Raw genomic sequence first — 25,203 nt, 5'->3', positions numbered from 1 at the left:
CTTGCAGAAGTGCTCACACCAGGCGACAGCCTTTGAACACGCCCACCTCCATGATGACCATGGTGACCAGTTCCCGGCCTCACCTGGGCTAGTCTCTGCTGACTCTCTGCGTCCCCTGGTGCAATCAGGGCCTGCTTGGCTTCTTGGATGAGCATGGCCGAGCCTTCCATCACATCCCGAGCAGAATCTAACATGGCGTGCGCAGCCGTGGGGTCACTCGTCGATGCCGCCACTCCCCGGGCAGCCTGCGCCAGCGTTTTCAGAGCTTGGGCCGTCTCCCTAGCAGCCACCCCTGGGGAGAAAAGCCCATCAGACTTTCTATTAGATTCCATCTAAAAGTCATACTCTTACCTGGGGAGGAAGCCTCTAGACCAGAGCCTCCTAGAAAGGAGCGAACCCTCAGACGGTGTCTGGCGCAGGCGGGCTCTGAATTGTTTTTTGTAAAATTTGAACTGATGGGCTTCTCAAACATGTAGCCTATACCACTGGCTCTGGGATGATCCAAGAGAGATTTTACAACCAACGCCATGCTAAAAACTATTTCCCTCTGGCTCCCGTCACTCCCAGTGCCCCGCATGTCCCTAGACCTAAGAGACCAAGTGCAAAGGATGAAGTTCACAGATCATTCAGACTCACTTTTCTTCTCTGCCGTTTTTAATGGGGCACAACTTATATGAGATAAAGTGAAGGAGTCTACCCGGGCAGCTCACTGAATTTGTGCAAATGTATCTACAACCCAGATGGAGACATACAACATTTCCATCACCTGTGCCCTTTCCCAGTCAAAATCCTCTCACCCCAGAAGCAATCCCCATTCTAGCCTCTATCACCTTAGACTAGTTTTACCTGTCTTTAAACTCCATGTTGGTGGAACCACACAGCGTGTATTCTTTATATAGTCTGGTTTCTTTCTCTGACCACAGTGCTGTGAGTTTCACCCATGTTGTTACACTTGGCAGTTCACTCCTTTTTCCTGCTGTGTCGTATTCCATTATACGAACACACCAACATTAGTTTATCCGTTCTTCTGCTGTTGGACACTGGGGGATTGTTTCCTGTTTGGGCTATGATGAACAAAGCTACCGGGACAGTGTTTAGGTAGACATAGGGAAACACTTCTCTTGGATTTAAACCCAGGAGCTGAATTGCTGGGTCACAGTGTAAGTGTGTGTTTAGCTTTAGAGGACATTACACAACTTTTTCAGAATGGCTTTGCCATTATACACTCTACCAGGAATATATGAGAGTTCCAGTTGCTCCATATCCTGACCCAAACTTGCTATTGTCAGATTTTTAATTTTAGCCAATTCTGGTGGGTGTATAGTTGCATCACACTGAGGTTTAATTTTTGTATCCCTAAAAAGCAATGATGTTGAGCACTTTTTCATACACTCAATGGCCATGTGGACATCCTCTTCTGAGAAGTGCCTACTCATTTTTTTTTAATTTTTAAAAAAATTTAAAAATTTTAAGTTTGTTTTTTGGGGGGAGGAGATTAGGTTTACTTATTTATTTTTAGTGGAAAGCACTGAGGATTGAACCCAGGACCTTGTGCATGCTAGGCATGCACTCTACCACTGAGCTATACCCTCCCCGCCTGCTCATCTTTAAATTCATTTCTAAAGATGATGAGATTTGGTGATAAATGATATAACTATAAACTAGAATCTTAAAAACAACAGCACCGCTTCCCGTAGAAAGAGGAGCCTTCCTACATAGCACCTAGGACTTGGCACACCCAAGAAAAGGATGAAGACTGGAAATGCCAGAGCATGTAACAAAAGGGTCCCAGAATCCTGAGAACCGCAGAATAGCCGGCCCCAAAGCTCTTCCCATCAAACCGTTTCAGCTGAGGCCCATGGCTGAGAAGTATCTTGTCCATGGACACACTTTTAAATCTGAGGGTTCTCAGCTTCTGGGTCAGACTCTTCACATCGCTCTTCCGAACAGGGGACTACGAGGCATTCTTGTTAGAACATGTAACATCCGCCTGGAAAGCACACAGATCAAGTTCCCTCTCACTGCGCTCTGAGAACACTATAATCTAAAGGCTTTGGCTGGATGGCCTTAGGCAGCACTGAATGTGGCCTTTACTGGCACCTCTTCAGCTCTGAGGCCACACAGATGCAGCAGGTGATCCTCTCCGTACGGAGGACGAGGCGCCGTGGTCCCATAAAGAGCAGGAAAGGCCCCAGATCCATAAAACAAGACAACTTGGCAGCCCGGCAGACTTGCCAGTCTGTAAATATTTAGGAAGTGCTCAGCTGGGACGTAACTCCACAATCTAATCAACACAAGTTACAAAGATGCCAACCTGCCGTTCATCACAGGGCACGTCCGGGCGCAGCATGTGAAGTGCACGAATTTTAAACAACGTGTTTTTAATGGCAGAGGAGAAAACACAAAGATAAACAAAGCCAAGGTAAAAGAAAGAAGCCGAGTAGAAGAGTCATTCCATCTTATGTTGAGGCTTCCAGCACAGGGTCAAAGGACATCCTTGCTCAGAAGGGCAGGGCATGGTGAAGACCTCACCCAGCTCTGGCTCTGCCGACTAGCCGTGCGGCCTCTGTGGCTGCTGCTTTCCCCTCTGGGCCTCGGTTTCCCACAGGTTTTAGGAGAGGCAGAGATCACAGCTCTGACCACTGAAAAGTCTAGGCTGTGATTTCTAGACCTCCTCGCCGGTGTCCAGATCTACCATACCAACTCTTGAACCCATTTCTATTTGAGTCGCGTGACTTCAGAAGAATAAAACATTTGTCATATCCAATTAAAAGAGCCATGTTTATGAAAAAATCATTTACTGAAAGACCTTTTATAGATTCAGATAGCTTTCCAAAAAGGCAGAAACCAGCAGCGCTGAATTCCCAAAGCCTCGGCTGATCCACCCACATGCTGTCTGCCGAGGACTCCCGACAAAATCTCAAGGCACGTCAAGGATCCTCTTTGGAAGGACTAGGTTTCCCAGAAAGAGGAAGTCACACCCACAAGAGGCTCAGATAAGGCCACCAGATGCCAGGGAGCCCAATGAACATCCAAGGCTTTAAGTGGCTGAATTCACAGCAACGTTCTCAGGGGTAGTGGTGAGAATCACCCGGGGCAGGTCTCCAAGCAAACACCACCCTCCACAAAAAGTCTGTTCCTGTAGTCAAGTGTGTAGGACACGCTGGAATTGCCAGTGGGAGACACTGAAGCAGACTAGTGTTTCAATAACCACAGTCCTTGGAAGACACAGATTACTTTCACAGCATCCCTGCCATCTCGATCTCAAATTATAGTCAGCAATGGAGGCTTAAGGAGACACGTTAGTGATATGAACTATATAGTGGAATTCTTTGTACTAGTAGTTCTTGATCAGAATTCAAGTAGCTTGTGTGCAGACAGCATTAGGCCACCTATCAAACTCACAAGGTAAAAACCAGGTATGAAAGATTTTTTTTTAATCTGGAAAAGGTTCTGTCTACATGACTGTAACCAGCCGAGAAGAAATTTTAAACACTGTACTGGCCAAACAAAAACATATCTGCATTAGAATCCAGCCGGTGGCAGCCAACGGATAAGTTCTGAATATTCTACACATGTCGAGTGTGGAGGAGGGAGCTGACACCCAGGGGGAAGCCATCCTCACTTGCACTGTCTCCTTGCTTCCCAGCCATTCTTCAACATTCCTGAAAATGCCTTTAACTGGGAGAGCACTGACCTGGTTTCTCCTTACGTCAGTTGATGCTTAAGTCCCTCTCTCAAGTGACCTGCTGGGCAGCAATTATCTCTGTGAGTCAAGAGACACCTCGTCTCCCAGTTACCTTCCTCTTTCCAAGGCTGCGCATTTTCATTTCTTTCAAAGATTTATATCGCTCAGGCTTCTCCCTAAATATTTGGGCTCCTCAGGGTTACGTCCAATAAACTTTCTCACTCTGTCACTCCCCCTAGGCAAACTTATTTACCCACGTGGTTTCACTCATTATCATTTTATTAAATATATAAAATATTTATCTCCAGCCTAGACTTCATCACTGAGTTCCAGAAGCAAATATCTAGCTGCCTAATGGGCACTTCTACTTGAATGTCCTGCAGGTATTTCAAATTGAATACATGGCAAGTTGAACCTGGCATTGCTCAACTCCAGGCCTCGGCATCCCTGCCAACGATCCTGGGTTTCTGTCACAGAGACGGATACAACTCTTCATCCTGCCATCGGGCCGCACACTTAGAGCTGTCCGTTACCCTCCCTACTCCCGTCCTGCCACATTCCAACTGGTCACTGACAACTGTCAGGTCTCTGTTTCTTTAATGCACCCCTTCATCCCGGCCACAGGCCACTATCATCTTTTCTGTGGATGAGGCAACAGCCTTCTCACTGGTCTCCCTGCCTCCAACTCTGCTTCCCCTCAACTGATCCACACATGACAGGAAGGACAACTTGCATTAAAGGGCAATCGAGACTGTGTCCACAGATTAACACTCTTCAGTATTTTGCCATGCTCTCAGGTTAAAATTCAGTTTATTTAAAGTGGCTAATGAGGCCTTATACGATCTGGCCCCAGCCTACGTTTCCAGCCTTACCTTCTCACTCCCTACCTCCTTGCCTTTTACTTGGATCTTTCTCAGTTCATTTGATCAGCCTTCTCCTCTCTGGCCTCAGGGACTCTTCACTTACGCTGTTCCCACATCCACCACCCGTCAGCGGCTGCCAAAACAGAATGCGGCTCCTTCTAGCCTGCTTTTCAGACACCAGCTAGACAGTCTGTCATCCTGGATGTTATCAGTATCAGATGATGCAACTTGTAAAGCGGTCCTTCCTTCATTAAAAATCCATTTCATCATCTGCACAAAAATCTGGCAAGATTTCAGGAATGTGTGGAAATTTTTGAAACTAAATCTCTCATATGCCTTATGCTTTTAAGAATTTACAGATACTTTCCCTTCTCCCTGAATGCTAAATGAGTCATAAATGATCCTTAAAACCCTGATCAGGTGTCAATTTTGCTCTGAAACTCCCTTACCTTTTCACGAGGACAGAACTGTACATTCTTTTTATTGCAGGGGCTGTATGACCCTGTGTCTAACTCTTTTTGTACTTCTCTTGTGCTCTCATTTTTAAAGGAATAAATATAGTTTGTTTTTTTTAATCAAAGAAGATTTTCCTTATAGTAATGGCAGAATAACTAATGATGACGCCTTCCCCTCAGAGAAACAACCAGAAACACTGAGAAAAAAAATAGACAAAATTATCTGTTTCAAGGCACTGGAGAAACACTAAGTAACCAAGGTAAAGAGAGCCAGGATCTTGAAGAGAAAGAAAGCACAGAGAATTGAGTACAATGCTGCTTCTCCCTGTTAAGGCATTTCCTCACTTGTCAACTCTTGTCCAGAAGCTGAGAAGGTGAGCAACACTTCCTGAAATCTCACTGGGCTGGGATGATGGAAACACACAGTTCTGAGCTCAAGAATCAGAAGGGCCCTGGCCAACACCACAGACGTTTGGATGGGAGGCACCAAGGGCTACGCCCTGAAAGGTAAGCTGGAAATAGACTTCACAAGATCCAATCAGTTCCATGCTGTTCACGTTAGGTTGATCTGCTCCTTTCTTTACCAGCTACTAAAATAAAAGAATCATCCTCTGTAGGGAAGGAAACACAATGTAGAGCCTCAAATGATCTCTGCGATGTAAACACCAATGATTAGATGTAGTAAAACTTCAGTTTTGTACATCAACAAACACCTTTAAGACAGTGGAGAGGTAAGCTGCAACATACAAGAAATAAATGTGACAACAAACTCCTACAAATGAATAAGCAGTTAGCAAACTCAAATTTTTAAAAATGGGCAAAAGACATGAACAGATGCTTCATAAAAGAAGATAACCAAATGGCCGATAAATGGAAAAGGTCCTCAACTGTACTGTGCCTCAGGGGACATGTGAATTAAAACTCTAACGTGACACTATTACACACTCAACAGAATGGCGAATGGCGACAATACAGAGTGGTGACAAGAGTGTAGGACTGGGATGTCCAGGTGCTGCCGGTAGGAGTGTGGCTGCATAGCTAGCTGTACAGGCTATGACCCGGCAACTGCACTGGGACGCTGGAGATGTCCATCACTTCATCTTGGCGGAGCTTTCTGGGGTTGCATCCAGTTTGTGACAACTCACGAAAGTATACATTTAGGTCTTATGCTCTCTTCTGGATGTGTATTATTCTTCAATAACAATATATATTTCAAAAAAAAAAAAAGAGTTAAGCTGTACTGCTGTACAACAAAAGCTGCAATCCATGTTTGGCCCACCTGATTCCTATCTCTAGAGCTACTCAGTTCTTGAAGATTTCTTCTATTTCCTACTTAAGTAATGAGGTTATACTGAAACTTCTTGATGTTTGCATCTTGGATGGCTACAGACTGCCTACGGTGTCTGCTTCCTACTCTGATAACACCCCCTCCCTTATGTCACCTGCTGTTTTCCTTATCCATTCTGTTCCTTACCCAGTCCTCCTGGTTCAAGGATACCTGGTGTCTGCAGCACTCAAACCCTCCCAGAGTTTTGCAGCACCCCATCAGCTGGTTTCTTGTCAGCTTCCCTATGCCTGGAGAGATTCAGGTTTTTATCTCTTTGAGTCTGTCAGTTCTCACTCATCTGTCTCCTTTCATCATTGAAAATGTCACTAAGATCTTATTTGTTGTTTTCTCAAACAGTTTGGGAGAATCATATTTGATCAGTCTTCGTATGCTTAGCATCAAGCCCAGTAGCAAGCATGTGGAAGGAGCTTGAAAAATGTGTGTTGAACCGCTGAGATAAAACAGTCAGGTTCATTGTCAGATCAGTGACCTCCCCCGACCAGCCCAGGAGTCTGCACCTGGCCACCGGGCATCACCGAGGGTGCGGGTCTCACCTGTGTAGTGCTCGTTGCCTTGAGCAGCACAGGTCAGGAGCTGCGCCATGGAGGAGCCCACTGCCTTAGATGTACTTCCCAGGTCCTGAGCACATTTTTCCAGCTGGAGGAATATTTGAGGGGGAGGAGAGCTCAGAAGAAAAGAACCATCCATTGAAATCTCAGTTCCAAAATAATGCAAATCAAACTTTGGGCCTTAACTCTTTCCCACCCAAGACACCAATGGCGCTGAGAAGAAGTGGGGTGATGGAGGGAAAGTGCCCAAGCTTCACAATAAACAAACCTGAGTTCACACCCTGCCCTCTGTTCCCTTTCCCCAGTTGCTAGCTGTGAGAGATGGAGGTAAATTATTAAGCCGCTCCAAGTCTCCGTGTCCTGAGATCACAGCACCTAGCTCTGAAGGTTTTCAGAAAATTAATGTAGGTAGTCAGCAAATGGTAGCTATTAGTATTATGCCTTTAGAAGCTAATTTAGGAAGTCTGCAACAAATCCTTAGTGAGAATTAATTATGCCTTGGCAGGAAGTGGGCAGACATCCAGCTGTTCCACCTTCCTGGCATGCGGGACCATGAACATGGTACAATTTGATTATTTTACTTTGAGGAGTTCTAACCAGAAGGAAATGCAATAGAAATAGAGGCTTGGAGTGGTAGATGAGATTACGAAAACGGGCAAAGCGCTTGCTTCCCGTGACCCGCACCTCATCTCGCTCTGTAAACTAAATAAATAATTCAGAGAATTAAGTCATTAAAGGTCTAGGGTATGGGTAATTATTTAATTACTGGATGAGGACGACATTTTGGAAGAGAACTTTTGGGGTACGCTGTGAGAGTTCAGAAAAACATCAGGGAACGTGCATATTTTTAACCCCACAATGCGTTTCCCAATAGAGGCACTGCATTCCAGTGAGAAACAGCCTGGCCCACTGCAGCCAACAATACAACACAATACACATATTCTTTTAGGGCAACTTCTTTAAAAATTACATGATGTTTCTTGCACTCTAACTGAATGGTTGTTTTACGTAAAGGCAGATGTAGGTCATGGGCTCCCTGGAGTACAGAAGTTTGCCAAAGGACACCTGGACCACATTGCAAAGCTGCTGACCCAGGAACCAACCCTGAATTCATCATTAGCTGGTGGACTTTAGTTAAGTGACTTAAGCTCTCTGAGCCTGAGTTTCCTGGTTTTTACAATTAGAGGTAGCTTGATTTAAGAAGTGTTTTCTGAGTGCTTTTGAGGTACTAGCCATTATCCAATAAGTTAGTTGCCCTGGTAGTTCCTTTATATTCTGAAAGTTTTTAGTTCATCTAAGGAGCGGCAATAGTTTAGAGTAAAACCTGTCAACAGGAGGGGTTGGGAGCATGGGTTTTGGGGTCCTGTAGATGGGATTCAAGCCTCGGCTCTGACGCAAACTGCCAGGTAACACTGGAGAGAACAGTGACAACCTCTGCGCCTCTGTTTCCTTAGCTGTAAAATGGGTGAACAACACTTGCTCATTAAGGTCATTATCAGGATAAACGAGAGTGACTGAGTGTGTATACACTGCTTAACAGGTGCTTAATAAATGGTAGCATTTTATTAGCAATGAGGGAAACGAGGGGCTTACAAATGAGGAATATTGGTAAAATTTTAGCCAGGAAAACCTTGCCATAGACATCAGGAAGTCACGTAACATGATCCAGTTAGATTTCTGGTGCCATCATTCTACTTGCTGTTGTGGTTTTACTACCTTCAAGTGCTTCACTCTTGTTCATTCCAGTGCCTTACAAGCGCCTTACAGAAATGTCTTTTAAAAAGACATGACAGCTGAAAATGGTTTCTGTGTTTATCTTTATAACCTCATTGCCACCCATTTCCTCCATAAGCTACCTCAGAGGAGATCTGGGGCTTGCCTACAGCTGGTTGATGATACAACCTGAACCCAGAAGCCAGAACTTCTGGTTCTAAACATAGTTCCTCCAGCCGCACTGAGCATTCTTTTCAGAAAAAGGCCACAGGATCAGAACACCGGCCTCAAACACCAGCAGGTCTTGTTTATGAAAAAGAGGGATGACTATTAACAGATCCCCATTCATCCCCAGCCAGACCCCAGGAGAACATATGCAGAACCATCACCAGAGGCATCAGGGCGATCTCTGTCTGAACACAGTTCTAAAGGCTACACTAGGGCTATGTGTTAGAAAAGCTTGAAATTTAGGCACACTACCCCCCCCCCCCCAACTTCCAAAATGTCTCAACGCAGCAAATAAAAGGCAGAGCCCCGCCCCCAGCTGCTGCCAGCATCTCTTACAGTCTCCCCTGGGAGTGGTTTCAGCTGACTGTCCACAGCAGCCACCTTGGCGTCCTGCAGCTCACTCTTCAGCGTCTGCACCGTGCTCAGAGCTGAATCGATTTCCATTGGACCACAGGCTTCATGGGCCTGTCAGGAGAGTTGGGAACATGTGCACACAGTCTGCTGGGGAAAAGCGTTCCCAGTACCTTGCAACGTATGAATATAACCGATGGATATAACCGATGACTCTCCCAGTCTACCAAGAGGAAGCAAAGGGTGCAAGCATTTCCTGAGAGCACAAACCTAAGCCCCACCAGGAGCTTAGTCCTCAGATCCCTGAACAAGCAATTACGCGTGTCTCATAACTGGATATACTTAAAGTCTCCCCGAAGCTGTTATACAAAATGCATTGCCTCTCAGACTAAGAGGCCCCCTATTCACTGTGTCTAGGTTCTAGACACAGGGCTCCGAGCACAGTATGTGTGCACCTAGAAGCTTGGGAAGCATGGGGTGAATGAATGAATGAACTCAGGACTCTGGGGACATGTCTCTATCAACCTATTGATCCTCTTTACAAATCTCTAGATTGTAGATCATCATCTTTTCTTACTGAAGGTGATGAAGGATTTCTTTTTCCCTCATTAAAAAATATTTGTTTTAAGAACACTAGTTCATGATCATTTAGAACACTGGTCTCCAAATGCTTTGATCACACCCCCCAGCACACATATTAATAAACTAGACACATATATGATCATTGATAAGTATATTAAATACTGGTAAATCTTAACTTCTTTCCTTTTAAGATAATGCTAACAGCAGCAGTAAATGCTAATTGATTGATTTCTATGTGCCAGTACTACTAGGTGAGAACATTGAGGCACAGAGAGGTTTAATTAACTTGCCCAGGACACAAAACTAGTCAGTGGCAAGGCCAGAATTTGAACGCAGGCAGTCTGATTCTATAGCCTGTATTCTTGACCCTTATAATACAAAAATAACTAAAAGCTCTCACAGTGTCTTCCTGAAGCCAGTGTACAGTCCTGCTTGAGCTTCACTTTGGGGCTCACTTCTACCAAGCAGCTGTTTGAGGTGGGTGTGTCACAGATTCACTGAAGAAATTTGTTAAAATCGTGATGTTTGTGCTCTATGACCAGATGATCTAGTTTTATTTTTTTAATTGAAGTGTAGTCGATTACAATGCATCAATTTCTGGTGTACAGCACCATGCTCCAGTCATGCATACACAGACATATATTCGTTTTCGCATTCTGATTTGGGTGCTCAAGGCCCAGGAACGTGCATTCTGCATACCCCCACATGACTCCAGTGCGAACGCTCCCTGGATCTCTATAGATATTTTTCTTTGGTGATATAGTGGACTGTTCATACTACAAATTCAAATCAGTTTCTAACCTTCCTCCCTCACTCAGGTATGAGGTTGCCTGTTTCTATAAAGGGACTGTTGCAATGAGGAAAAATGAATTCATGCCAGAACTTCATGCTAATACCACATCAAACAGTATAGTAATGAGGCCCTTTGGTAATTAATAAATTCCAGAGACAGAAACTCATTAATCTCCAATTCTGGTCTATTGAGGATCTTGTTAAGGTGAATGCTCCCATTTGAGATGTGAAAACCTTTCAGGGCAAAGTTAATATAAATGACACTCCAAAGTAGATTTGCTGCCTAAATAATTTGATATTAGTTCACAAGATGATACCTGGAAGATGTGTTCCCTGACTTTGGCCTACAGTTGACCTGTCACCAATAAACTGACTACAGTCTCCCTAAGACTGAAAAATAGACCACTGCTTGTCTCAGGGTAAGGGAGGAGGCGAAGCAGGCAACTGAACATGGTTTAACCAAAGTCACCTGTAACCAGAAGGTGATAACTAAGACTACGAGACAGTGACTCCAAGTGGTAGAAGCCAATCCACGTGAGTGTCTTTAACGGTCAAGCAAATGGAACAGACAACTGTGCCAAGGAATATGCCTGGCAGTGTTCAGGCTGCAGGGAGCACCCAGGTCACACCATCAGTAAGAAATTAAAAGCTCCACTCCCGACAGGCTAATCATGGTGACAAGGGTCCACTTACCTTCTGTGAGGCGGTACGCAGCTCTGCCAGGCTGGTGGCGAGGTTCTTGGCACACTGGCTCAGCTGCATGGCCGCAGCCTGGTCGCTCACAGTGGGCACTGCAGCTTTGGCAGAGGACACCATCTTGCTCCCAGGCTGTAGAAAGAAGTGGAAAGTAAGACAGTTCCAGGCATCAAAAGTCAGAGAGCAGAGACCCCAACAGCAATGCCGCTGTATCAGCCAGAACTGACTTTACCCTAAAACAAGGAATATTAAAACTATCTAGTTTCCCCCCAGAATTGAATATCCAGGGCAGTATATTCCAGGAATGTTTGAAGCAAAGAGCATATGCCTTTGGGGTGGAGTGGGGAGGAAAACTGGGAGAGTGGCTTGAAATTCTCATTTAAAATAGATTTGAAAGACAGTTTCTTATTCCATATGTTTGTGGTCCTTGGAATAGCTCTTTAATCTGTGTCTCAAATATATCTAATAGACTATTTAGAAAAATACAGCAAGATAAATGAAACACATGACCTCTCACATCTCCCCACCCAGGATAATCTCACCATGCGTTGGTGTCTGTGGGCAGGCATATATATTTTCAAAAATAAGATCATGCTACTTATTCTGTTTTTCAATCTCCTTGTTCCACGTACTCCATCTTTTTGAGGGCTATGTAATACTCCAGCACATACATTTATCGCTTTGCAATTCTGTATTGTTGAGTATGTTTCCACTCATTGCATATAATAAAGAATAATATGAAAAACATCTTTGTAGCTAAAATTTTGTACACATTCATAACTTTTTTTTTGGTATAAATTCTTAAAAACAGAGTTTCCAGACCAAAGAGTATACTTAATTTTCAGGGTTTTAATATGTATGCTATATAACTGCTCTTAGTCAAGTTGTGACAATTTAAATGCCAGACATAAATCTTAAGAACAAAAGTTAATATTATTATTAATATTTAAAGAATTCATGAGAATTTGTAAGAAAAATCAGCATGCATATACAAAAAAGCATGACTAGAAAAGTTCACATAATAAAAAATAACTGAAATGTAAAAAATGTTTAACAATGAAAAAATCAAGGAAATATAAAGTCAAACAGTAAAAACTCTACCAAGCAAATTGGCAAAAGCTTTTTTTTTTTTCAATGATTGATTTCCCAACCTGGAAAAGTATTAAAAAGTGTGCTTCATACACCGCTAGCTGTAAATGTAGAATTCATTCATCTTTCTGGAAGGGCAATTTTACCACAGGTATGAAGACAGGTTAAAATACAAACTTTAAAAAAAGTTTAAAACTTTTTGATCTCCTGATTCCATTTCTCTTTCTGGCTCTGGCTTTATTCTTGTAAAGATCTGATGTGTCTCCAGTAGTAAAATGAAAAGAACACAAGAAACAGGAAAAACAAGGGCAGGGAGAGACAGAGTGAGCCCAGAACACATCCACATCGCTCTATCATTAACATCCTCCAATCCTGCCCGCAGTGGGACAACGCAGAAGATAAACAACTTGTCCAAGCCACAATTCTCAATGTCCTGAAGATAAAAATAAGCTGCTCACAATCGTGTTTCTAGAAATTTACCCTAAGGAAAACAATGCAAGAGGGTCACAGAGATTTGAGTGCACACAAAGATATGTTATTGTATCATGTCTATCATATAACATGTATCATATGTTATTGTATCATGTCTATGTATGATTGTCTATCATGGCAAATAACTGAAAACAACCTACGTGTCCAACGATGGGAGCAGCTAAATGCCAAGTATGACTCAAAATCACAAACATTCATAATATGTTAACATGAAGAACCGTCTACATACAATGAATTCCAAGAGGACACATACATACATGAATACGTTTGTGTGTATATATATGTAGTTAAAAGGTGGGGAAGCACAAACTTTTCCTGTTCTATCCCTGCATGCTGGAGCTATAGCACTGAAAAATTAACCAAACAGATGTATCACTGGGACCTGTGACTTCAGGCTTGAGGAGACAGGGATGAGGAAGACAACTGCCTGAGCACACGAACAGCTCATGGGGTACAAGAAGGCAAAGTGCCAGGTGTGAGTACACATACAGAAGTATGTACAAAGGGAGTGTTCCCACAACTTGATATTCACATTGTATTTAATTTTAAAAAATCTATCCCTCACCCCAACAAAGACTGATAATCCTTACCAATTCCCTCATTGCCGCTGGAAACCACCGCACCTTTGGAGAATATGCGCTCACCGATTCTTGTTTCCTGGGCCATAAGTGATGGCACAAGGTACTCTGGACACTAGCAAACTCAGGGCAATACCTACTACTAGGCTGTCCATCCGAAGGTGCAACTTATCATATGTTTTCTCTCATAGAAGAGAAACAAAGAGAAAAAGGGATTGTGTGCCATCTCCAGGGGCCACTTCCCTGCATGCCAGCGTCCTGCTTTGCCATCTCCCTCTCCTAAAACTGCTTCCAGGTCTGCTTACTGCAAACATTTTGCTATGGCTTTGGAATGTGTTAACTCCTCTCCTTAAGGATAAAGGGCAGCCCCTGCCTGGAGCAGGTTGGGGTGGGTTGAGGTTCTGGGTAAGACCAAGGTGAATGCTTCTGTGTTACCTGGAGAAAGTTCTGGCTGGAGATGATGAGAGCCAGCTGGGCACTGAGGTCTTCTGCTTGGGCTTGGCTCCCCCTGACTCCCTGGACCAGCTGAGGAATGTGATCAGCCACTGCCTACAGAAAGCAAGGAAAATGAGAACTGAGCACAACATGGATGGTGAATTACCAAACCTGGGGAGGGGCGGGGAGCGGGGAATGCCCAGGTGCTAATGTTCTGTGGATGTGCCGTCGCTCAGACCTTGGATTCACGCAGCAGCCTCAGCCAGCGGGGTCCTGGCCAACACTGAGTTCCAACACAGCATCTCTGAGCAGGCTCCTCCCACACACACCCTGCCCTTTGGTCCCAAAGGGGACCTGCAAAGCAGGAAATCACCCATTCGATGAGTCAACACTGAATGCAAAGGCCACCACTCAAGGGGAGGGAGGCACTCTGGAAATTCAATACTTCATTCCTATTTCAGAGCCTGAAAATGGCTTTATCATTGATCCTCCTTGATTCGGGCTCTCAAACAGAAAGGAAAGAATCTAGACAAAGCAAAGACAATGCTGGGAAAAACATCATGCTCTTTCCAAACACAAGCCATCCATTTAACAGACAAAAACCAGATGTGTGTGTACACCTGGAACACAGGAGCCGGAACAAACTGGATTAGGGGCCTGGCTGATCGGTCTTAATCGAATTACAGGGGCGCTGGGAGCTCTAATGCTATCAGGGTCTTTGAGAGCAAACCTGGCCTTCTGGCAGCCGGAACCTCACCTTGCAGCTCTGGACCAGCTGCTGCTGGGCCGCGGGGTTCTTGTTGGACACAGCCGCGTTCTGAGAGGCGGCGATGGTCTGCGTGGCTGCAGCTGCGGCCTGCTTGGCTGCAACCTGGGGAGGACAGTGAGAGGAGGTGAGCCAGGGTTCACGTGTGCAAACACACACACGTGCATGTTGACCTATGTCCCTTCCACTAAAGGGGGGCGCTGGCTAGCTGCAAGAAAGGGGAGTCCCCAGCACAGACTCGCCCTTTAAGTACCACTGACACCCTAGCCTAGCAACGCCCCGTTGTCTCCTCCGGGACGAGTGATAAAGACAGGCAGGCTTGAACGCTCAAGTTCCGATGTTCACTTGTCTTTCTCAAAAAGACATGGGACAAGTCCCAAAACCATGATGGCACTGATAAGCAGCACCAAGTCTAAACATTTCAGGAAAAAAAATTGCTCTCACAAGCACGGGCTGCTCTCTGAGCTAAACACCAGGCACAAATGCTGGTGCTCAGGCCTTTCCTCCCACCAAACACATAGGAAGCCTTGTACAGGCATTGCCTTATTACTTCGATTATTCTTTCAGTGGACTCTCTGTGATCTAAAACCCACAAAACCAGCCTCTTTATTGACCTCCAGTCGATTGACGATTTTTTTCTTAATAGCATTCTGGGCTGCAGCGTTGGTGGCCACCCGGAGACCTTCTGCAGCCTCCCTCAGTCTTTGCTGCTGGTCCTCGTTCTCAGGGTTGGCTGCAGCCCCCTGCGAAGGTGAAAAGAAAAATTAAGAGGTCCAAGGGGCAGCATGCCACAGACACTGAATTTATACCTTCAATTTTACATTTTCCTAGGAATATCAAGTCTCTGGAAGAGAGAGCCAAACGCTCCAAGCAGTATCTTTATGATAAAGATGTTTCCTCTCACAACAAACCAAGATCTACCAGGGGATGTTTCAAAAGTGCACAGCTAAACAGGGGAAATGTAACAGTAATAATTAAACACTTGAGATCACAGCCTTCATAGTGCATATAAATTAACTTGTGGTCAGAAAGCCATGGTTTAAAAGATGTTAAGCTAACTCTCCCTCCTGCCCACATCTCAGGTGGAATTTTATTTTAATTGGAGTACACGTGTTGCTGCTGAAAGACTCTTGTGTCCTGCAGCACTGGTGAATGAGAATGGACCAAGATTACAGCTTCACACAGGGGCCGGGGTGGAGGGAGGAGCGGGGATGGGAATGCCACCCAAATTTCTATAAGGCAATGTTGTTCAAGAAAGACCATGTCTAGAAACTGCATTCCTAAGGAGCCTGAATTGGCAAGTATAGCCAAGCACCCAACTGTACGGAAGAAATGACAGAAATCGATGCCCCTGTCCTGGCAGGGAGAGAGGAGGCTGTTGTGCACAGCCGATGGCCACGCTTCCCTTGTATAACTCCACAGCCCTTTTATTGTGTTGTTGTAGATTAAACCGTGTTAGGAATCCAAGTGGATTTTACTCAGATGAGTGGCATTTTGAAGATGGGAAGGGCTAAAGGTTAAATAGGGACAGGATATTATTTTGCTGCACAATAACTCAACAAAACCTAAAGCACATCCAGCCATCCACCCCCATCTGCAATAAAAGCAACAATGAAGGTTCTTCTCACAAGACCTGGATGCTTTGTGACCAGCACTTGATGTAGGTTGATGAACAAAATTCTGTCCATGAATGCTTTCGGGCAATAACATTTGCTTGCAAGGCAGAACGAAATGCCAATTATCGAAAATCAATTTTCTGAACATCTCCATTATCCATATGGCCACCCTGCCAAATTAACCAATTTGCAAAAAAAAAAACCTATCTCTTTCAACCACGGTATTTATAAATGTCACAGGAATTCACACTGAATAACAGCTTTAACATCTGTGACAGAATTGTCTTGGCAATCAATCCTCTTGGATGGAATCTTCTCTTCTTTCAAACTGAAACCACTTTTAGTAGTCCCGATTTTGTGTTTCTAAGCAACTAAGAAACGATATTTTTGCATTTCATGTGTGGAAGGATCGTTTGGGCTCCTTTTGTGTTCTTCTGCAGGTTTATGAATGTCATTTTATTTTTTCTGGTTATCAGGGATTTTAAAAAGCTAGTCCTTTATTAATTCCTCAAGAGGCACAACAGCCCTAGTTGTGTGTTTCGAGCAGCAGGGAACCACCATGTCCCCACGTTACACTGATGTGGGCGTCTGGATCCTTCCTCAGCAATGTCTTTTTCATAATGAATGGGTATTACATATGGGGTGCTTATTTTGGCATGGAACCTTAGTTACTGATAATGAAATATCTTTTTTCTTCACACTAAATACATTTTTGGAAGTCTAACCATCATGCATTCTTTATCTTTCAACAGAATTCAGCAAACTAAAATACTACCATGAAGACAAAGTGACAGCTTTTAACGAAAAAGTTAGAAGAATTTACAGAAACACCCAATGCTGTCCCTTCTAATACAAACAATCAAAAATAACAAATACTTAAAAGTTCTTGGTAACTTGGTACATGCAGTGAATTGCTCTGGGGAGCACCACATATCTGGACAGAAATGTGCACACTGGTCCTGGCTCGTCCTGGTTATGGGATGGTAGGCTTCATCCTTCAGAGTTTTAATTTTCTCATTTGTTAAAAAAAAAGAGACAGACTGCATTTTTCAGTAAGGTTCTTTCCAGCCTAGCAAGTAGTTTTTGTGACTATAAGGGTTTGTTTGAAATGGTTTTGTTTAGACTTTGAAGGAGGGGAAAAAAAACAAAACTAGTAAAGACCTTTAAAAAAAAATTAACTGTAAATCAAAACCTTAATGTGTATTTTTGCTAAAAGGGATAGTTAGGAGCAGAGCTTCTTAGCTGAAATGGGGATCTAGGACAGAAGAAGGAAGTTCAGAGCCTGCCCCTCCTTGGGTATGTCTTCAGCCCCAGCTGTGACGTTTCTCTAAGAGCCCTCAGACCCTCAGGTAACACAATGATGTGTCAGATGAGGAGGAAGGTTTACATGGCTCACTGCAGGTCACCACTGTAAGTGAAGCCATTCATACACTTGGTTGAGATATATCACTGTTCTGTTGGAGGCCATGGAGAAAGGATAAGATGTGGGGAAGTTTAACGAACTTGAAATGCACGGAAATACATTGATCATGTTATCTTGCGCATATGAAGTTGAAAGTGATTTTTACCTTCGTTGTTACACTTACCTGCATTTTCTACTCATTTCACAAGTAACATGTGCTAACTGTATAATAAAAACAACACTAAAAAATACAGCCTTATCCATTTAAACAGTTCTCACCCAGAGGTAGGCATCAGAATCTTCTGTGAAACACACACACACACACACACACACACACACATAGAGACCCACCAGCAACCTGGTAAGTCAGGACGTTTGGAGGTAGAATTAAGGCATGTGTACATCAGTAAGGTTCATAGGGCACTCGGAAACAGCCCTGGGTTAAGAATCACTGGGGTTTAGACATATTATGACACAGCATAGCTGTCAAAAAGCACAAAGCTGACTGTTAACTCTATTCAAACTCTTCTATAATATTTAAAATTGCTACTGGGGTTTGGGTAACAGTGAAGCAGGAAACACCCTACTACGCAACATCTTAAGAAGTCAAGTGGAGGGCAAAGTCATATCAAGGCTGCAGGAAGAAAACAGGTCTAACTGAATTTACTGCTGAAAAAGCTCAAGCTTAAATTAATCATCATTTTCAATAAAGCCAATGGCGATGACTCAATGGAAAGAGTGCTCGCCAAGCAGGGACTGCTGTCTATGCCTGAGTCAGCACCACTCCCCTAAGGAGCTTCATTTACACGTTCCAGGACCTTCCTCTTTTCCACTTGAAGAAGGTTAAACATTACAAAGTCATATAGAGTTTAAACAAAAACGCACACTTGGCTGACCATCCTCTATCTTGAAGGTACCTTCCAAATCCTCACTTTCAAAAATGTTCACTTTTTAATCAAATACAACCAATGCATTACCTTTGCAGCCTCCACCATGCGAGCAGTGGAGTCAGCCAAGAGTTTTGCTGCTGCCAGAAGCTTCTTTGAGTTCTCCATGTCGATTTCTGCTTCCGCATCTGACCTCATGGCGTTGACAAGGTCCGAGGTGGCCTGAGCCAGGACCCGGGCCTGGCGCACCATCTCACCTAGAGGGTGGGACAGAGGATGCAGTCTGTCTGTCTGCTTTCCTAAAGCGCGGGTGAAATGGCAGCAGCCAGCACGGTCTTGTCTATATTCCTCTGGCAAAAGGGACGAAGAGAAATGAGCCTCCCTGCTCCATTCCTAAGCCATGCAGCCAAATCAGACCGAGAACCAAGAATATTCCCTGTGGCTGCCAGGACCGTCCACCCCGCACACATCCAAGTTCAGTCTTGAACTGTGTGGGATGAAAATGACAAAAGTAACCCAAGAGGAACCTTTTATAAAGAGAAGGCAGGGAACAAGATTATGCGGATTTATTATGTGTATTTTACGTGTAGTAAATACTTATATAAAAAATATTATTTACCTCACGTCAAGAACGGCTTACACAAAAGCCCCTATAATAAGCCCTGTGAGTAACGTGCACAGAAAAACTGTTTTCGTTTTGAGTCAGTCTGCATACGGCCTAACACCCGAGTGGAATCACAGACCCACTCTGCTTGCTCATTTGGCTCTGGCTCCCAGGAAGCACAGACCCCAGTTTCGCACTCAAATGCTGAGACTGGCCTGGGCCCAGCTTCCCTATCAATCTTCTCTTTGCTCACCCTTTTCTTCCCAGCACTGGGTTTGATCTTGTTTTAGTAACTGCTACTAGTAACCATGATTTTTATTGAAATCTATTTCAGTTTCCTTTTGGAAGTGGGAGGGGTACCATAATCAACAGTAAAAATAAAACTATTCAAATACAAGGAACTTCCTCTCCCAAACGTCTTTTGCGAAGAATGCCAAAGCACTGTTAACATGAACGGAGGAAAGAACTTTCATAAAAATCCAAATGTGCTCAATTCAAGGCACCCTGGATTGGATCTTGGGACAGTGAAAGGGCATCAATGAAACACTGGTGACATCCAAGTAACGTCTGTGGCTTGGTGACCAGTAAGGTAACTGATGTTCATCTCCCAGTTCTGACCAACGTGCTGCAGGGCCAGGTGAGACGTTAACAGTGGGGCAAACTGGGAATGGTACAGGAGATCTCTATTTCCCCAGCAACTTTTCTGTAAATTTAAAAACATTCCATGACAAAAAGTTTATGAAAGAAACCAAAAACAAAAGAACACAAAAAAATCCAAATGGGTGGAGTCCTGCCATCTTCTTAAAGCATTTAAGGATAGAGAAAAACACAGGTAATTTTCTTTAAAAAAAAAAATACTAGTTATACCTTTAATGAAAAAGAATATGAAGACGAATATATGTATGTATATGCATGACTGGGACATGGTGCTGTACACCAGAAACTGACACATTATAACTGATGGTACTTCAATAAAAAAAAAATGCTGGTTATAAAGTACTGCTCTGTGCCGATAAGGAAGCAGAAAAGCAGACCTCTTACAAATGACTGGTAGGTTGCCAACTGCAGAACCTTTCTGGAGAAAAATTTCAGACATGTTTAAAAGAAAAAAATGTACATAGTTACTGGCCCACAAATCAACTGATGGGAATTTATCCTACACATACGCCCCAAAGTAAATCAAGACACTTTTACAAGAATGGTTACTGTAACAATATTTTTGTAAAACAAATACTTGGAAACCACCTAAATGTCCATTAAAAGACAACTGACTTTGTAGACTATGATGTGTCCTGTGACTAGAATACTATGCTGCCAAGAAAAAGATTAGTGCATAAGTCAACAGAAAAAACTTTCTAATGTATTCAGTGAAAAAGGTTGCAAAAGAGTATGTGGAACAAAATTCCACTTATATGAAATGAAAGAAGGTGTTGTACACACATATTATCAGTAGGAAGATTAAACATTTCTGGACACATGAAGCAGAAATTGGCAAGCGGTCAATTCTAGAGATTAAGATGGGATAGTGATATACTGGGTCTGGAGAGACTTAATTTTTAACTAATAGAAAAGGTGCATTATATATATTATATTATATACATAATAACTATATATAATAGCTATATATTTATTATGTACTATTAATTATATACTATGTTATATGTATTATATGTATATTATTATATATTTTATCTCTCTCTCTCTCTCTCTGTCTCTCTCTCTCTCTGTGAGTATAATAAATTTCCTTTCAAGCCTCATTCTTTCCTCCTCCCGTGGCTGCACCAACTTTACACCATATCCAACAAGGACATTCTTGGAACAAAAGGAATTTTCGGTGCACTCAAATTATTGAAAGAAAAAGCCCTTGTTAACATTAAGTCTTCCAGCGTTGCTGGGATGGGCACATGAGGACACTTGCATCTTTTTCCCAGCCTCAGGGAGGAGGTCTCTGAACTTTACTCACTCACAGTCCCACCATTGGGAAACCCCAAACCCACCGGCCCACCCACAGCCCAGCCCCTCACCAGCATCGCCCATGGAGCTGAAGATGCTCTCGGTGACACACATGATGGTGTCAGTGGCCTGGTCGTAGCGGCCGATGGGCTCGCCTCGGCTGGCGAACTGCCGCACGTGTTGCAGGAGGTCGTGCAGGGCCTGGCTGACCACGCTGGCTGCCGCGCTGACCTGCTTCAGCAGCTCGCTGTCGTCCGTGGCCGCCTGGCAGGCGCGGACACAGTTCTCCACTGAGCGGTCCACGAGCTTCCCTGCTTCAATCAGCTGCTCCTGGCACACAGGGGAGCTGATGGTGGGGCTCACGACCTGAAGCGAGACAGGGGCGGGTCTTGGGTGCTGCGGGATGACTCTGGGCTAGCACTTCCACCACCTCCTTTCACGCTCTTACTTATAGGACCAGGAATTAAACTAAACCAGTGCGGAGGTTTCTCATACTTCACCATTTCACTGTTTTGGTGATTTTCCCACTAACTTTCATCTTCATTAGTGCTCCATGACCATCGATACTGCTGACTACTTCTACAGAGACGAACCTCTGATATTTACCATTTATACCTCCTCCTCTTAGGACACTCCAAATTGAGTCTTTGGAGCTAAGGTAAAAAGACTATGTAAAAGAATTACATATTTTTATATATCTAGGAATGCACTGTATTTCCTACAACTCTGCCCGATGGTACTTGAAAGAACAGGGCGGTGTTGTCAGCAATCTGTGCTACTTGGACAGTGAACAAGGAAAGCAGGAGGGAGACCATCAATGACCCCTTTGATTGATGTTGCAAATGCTCCCAGAGGACTGGAAATGCCAGGCTGAACCAGATCATGGATCGGTTCAATGTTACGTTATCAGGTTGAGCAAGAGTTGCCTCCATCCCGCAATGCATCATCTCAACACAGACACATGTGGTGGAGAGGAAAGGGCATCTCGAGTCAGAGTGGCCTGAGTTGCAACCGCACTTCTGCTGCTTAGGATCTGGTGGCTGCAATCTACTCACTAACATCTAAGGGCCTCAGTTTCCTCTTCAGGAAAATGGGGATGGCAGTGCTGAACGAGGTGACGTACTATGCGGAGTGTGCACATCCTAACGGGCAACCATGAACTTCCTCCTCGTTATCCTCATTCTGATACTGTGCAGTGTAGAAAGGGCTCCTGTGATCTCTGCAGGTTGTTATGACCCCATTTGCAATGCTGTACTGCACAGTCCAAGGGCTCTTTGTGCACAGGTGTGAAAAAGACACAGTGAGAAGCCCAAAGGGGAGGCACGGCGATTTGCACATAGAAATGGCAATGAGATGTAGGAATGTACCACTGCCTGAGGACTTGAGCAAAGAACAAAGGATGAAAGCAGAACTGGACAGCTTGTGCTAAAATCCTATCATGTCACCTAAAGATATCGAAGCAAACAAGCTCTAAGTCTTAGGCAATTTTTAACACGTTCTCCCCTGGGTTCCTCCCAATGACTGGAGGCAGATAAGAGCATGTGACACCTTGTGAAAGGGCAGGGGTGCCAGCTGGCTTACCTTGGCACAGGCCACAAGCTGGGAGGTGGAGAGGGCGCACTGAGTGGCAGCGGCAATCACCCTGTTCTGCAGGACCGTGTCTTCAGCCACTTGGGCAACATTCTTTGCCTTTAGTACCAACATGGCGGCTGCATTGGCAACGGCTTTGGCCAAACTCATTAAAACATCCTAAGAAAAAGGAAACAAAAAATAGTCATTTTTATTTTCCTAATCACCCTTCACAGCCTGAAAATAAAGCGTGGTGTCCACTGAAACATTTTATTAAAGTTTCATTTGAACTTTTTTCTTCAGTACTTAATTTTTTCCACTTATTTTTCTGAAATGCCAGGTTATCCTGAGAGCTCATTAAGGAAGGAGATTCACATCCTAACAACACAACCTTCTATACATTTAGTAGCACAGGCTTCATCTACAATGTGAGGGGAGCTCAGGGGTACAGTGTGTGCTTAGCATGTACGAGGTCTTGAGTTCAATCCCCAGTACCTCCATTAAAATAAACAAACAAACAAATAAAACCCAATTACCTTCCCCTCCAATTTTTTTAAAAAGTAAAAACTTTAAAAAATATATGTTAACTTGAGGGAAGGGCTTTTACTTTAACCACTGATTCATATTTGTGCACTTATCCAACACTGAGGGTCTTGACCACATCTCCTGAATAAGTGGTGGGTCAGCAGAAGCTGAAAATACACATCCTGAGCTGTAGGAAGGATATCATTCATGGCCTGCATGTTGTCATGCCCCTACTTTAACTTAGAAATCTGACTTTCGAGTTTCTCCTTTGCACAGGGATCCAAGTTGTCATCAGAAACTCAGCCACATCTCGGCCTCCAGAGGGCAACGTTGAACATGCACAGACAACACCTCCCGCTCAAGAGTCCAGGAATGCTCTGAACATAAGTCATTCTCAGTGCTTTGCAGCCTTCTGGTTGGAGATTCATTATTATGAAAATGGGAAAGGGAGCCTACATAAATAAACCAGCTACAAGAAGACCTCACTGAAGATGCGAGGAGCTCCGAGCCTTTAAAGATCAGTTTATGCTTCAACTCAACAAAAAAGGCTTTCCGCCTGCAGGATGGAGAATCCTATGACTTAGCTCATCTGATTGTCACCCGTCTGTGTGACCTGAAAAATCACCATTGCTACATTTAATTCAATCCTTGGCTTTTAATACTGAAGGTAATTTATTTGGTTTGGAAATGCCTTCTGAAACATATGAGCCATTTTTATTTTGAACCAGCATGTCATGGCTTTCTCCCAGAGGAAATGCGGTCAGAAGTCTTTATTAATTCATCAGATAATGAAAAGCACTTTTGATTCCGAATGCAAAGGGCACCCACAGAGTCTTTACAACATGATATTTTATGAGAAGATATACTGGAAAGATTGTACAGTTCTACACAGAGCAAAGACTATATGTTATCCAGGCAAGTGAGAAACCACGAATCTACCAAGCAAGCAGATTTTAAAACGGACAACAATGAAGCAGCCTGAAAGAACAGGTCAGTCCAGTCTTTTTCAGGTCTCTGATACTTACTGGCTGTTCAAGGAAAAAAGCACATCCTATGTACCAAGAGTGGCAGGTGCCTTTGGGATCTGCCTGGCGCTCGTCTGTCACACAACTGTTAGAAACTGTTCCCAGCATGGCCTGCAAAGTTAGTTTCTGGACACCTATCTCAGTGCTCGGTGAAAATAAAACTTGAATATCACAAATGATGAAAAAGATTTTAAAAACAAGTCTTCAAAAGTGGGTCACAGTATTCCTTCACTTGACGGGAATCATAATTTGGTCATGTGGACTCCTGACTGTTCTAAGGGGCTTTGTTAGCCTTATTTAAAGAAATCCAGCTTCTCCTATTAATTTTGTCCGAGAAGAAAAAGAAATACACTTAGAAAAAGGACGTGATGCTATGGCTATAGTGGCTGACAAGGCCCTTGTCAAACTTTTCAACAAGACCACCATTATGCAGCTCAAGTAAAATCAATCTTTGTTAACTCTGGGAACATGCAGTACATTGAGGCCTAGAGAAAAGGCTCTGAGATAGGATCTCAAACATCAGAAAAACAGAGAGTAAGAAATTCAATGTCAGTAAGTCAGGGGCTCCGCATAGTTGGAGGGGGTTGTAGGATCGCCTTACTGCACTGGTGTTTACCTACAGACCTTACGGAAAGGGGAAACACTCAGGTCAGGCCTTTCCCTGTTCCAAAAGCCGCTGTGGACCCTACCCTGAACTTGAACCTGCTTCCCTAGGCCTGAGTAGAAGCAGACAGTAGGAGGCACCGTTTGCATTTATATGCTATGAAAACAGTCTGTCAAGGAAAAAAAAAAAGGGAATTCTTTAAACACACACACACACACACACACACACACAAAGATATATGATGTCTTAAGGAAGAGCTGTGACTTCCCTTTCTTTCCAGACACTTTGGAAAATAAGTTGACTGCTTCAAGATAATTAAACCTAGTAAACCAACAGATGAACCTCATATTAACCCAATTCCTAAGTGGGTACCAAGAATTACTACAAAGAATTA

General features: G+C 43.7%; 1 protein-coding gene across 8 annotated transcripts in view; it reads right to left on the bottom strand.

Annotated features, from left to right (window-relative positions):
• Nucleotides 1-25,203, bottom strand: part of TLN2 (talin 2) — a 395,955-nt gene that overhangs the window by 96,718 nt on the left and 274,034 nt on the right. For all 8 annotated transcript variants that reach the window (XM_074366238.1, XM_074366233.1, XM_074366231.1 and 5 more), the window contains 10 exons: nt 22,668-22,835; nt 21,158-21,452; nt 18,620-18,786; nt 15,239-15,367; nt 14,616-14,729; nt 13,859-13,972; nt 11,262-11,396; nt 9,180-9,308; nt 6,888-6,990; nt 84-292 (listed from right to left, as the gene is read on the bottom strand). In XM_074366238.1, coding sequence (XP_074222339.1) covers nt 84-292; nt 6,888-6,990; nt 9,180-9,308; nt 11,262-11,396; nt 13,859-13,972; nt 14,616-14,729; nt 15,239-15,367; nt 18,620-18,786; nt 21,158-21,452; nt 22,668-22,835 — 1,563 coding nt within the window. The remainder of the gene's footprint in view (nt 1-83; nt 293-6,887; nt 6,991-9,179; nt 9,309-11,261; nt 11,397-13,858; nt 13,973-14,615; nt 14,730-15,238; nt 15,368-18,619; nt 18,787-21,157; nt 21,453-22,667; nt 22,836-25,203) is intronic.

Source organism: Camelus bactrianus, chromosome 6 (assembly GCF_048773025.1).
Source record: "Camelus bactrianus isolate YW-2024 breed Bactrian camel chromosome 6, ASM4877302v1, whole genome shotgun sequence".
NCBI classification, from domain to species: Eukaryota; Metazoa; Chordata; class Mammalia; order Artiodactyla; family Camelidae; genus Camelus; species Camelus bactrianus.
The sequence above is the reverse complement of the archived record's forward strand: the minus strand, read 5'-3'. Positions and strand labels throughout refer to the sequence as shown.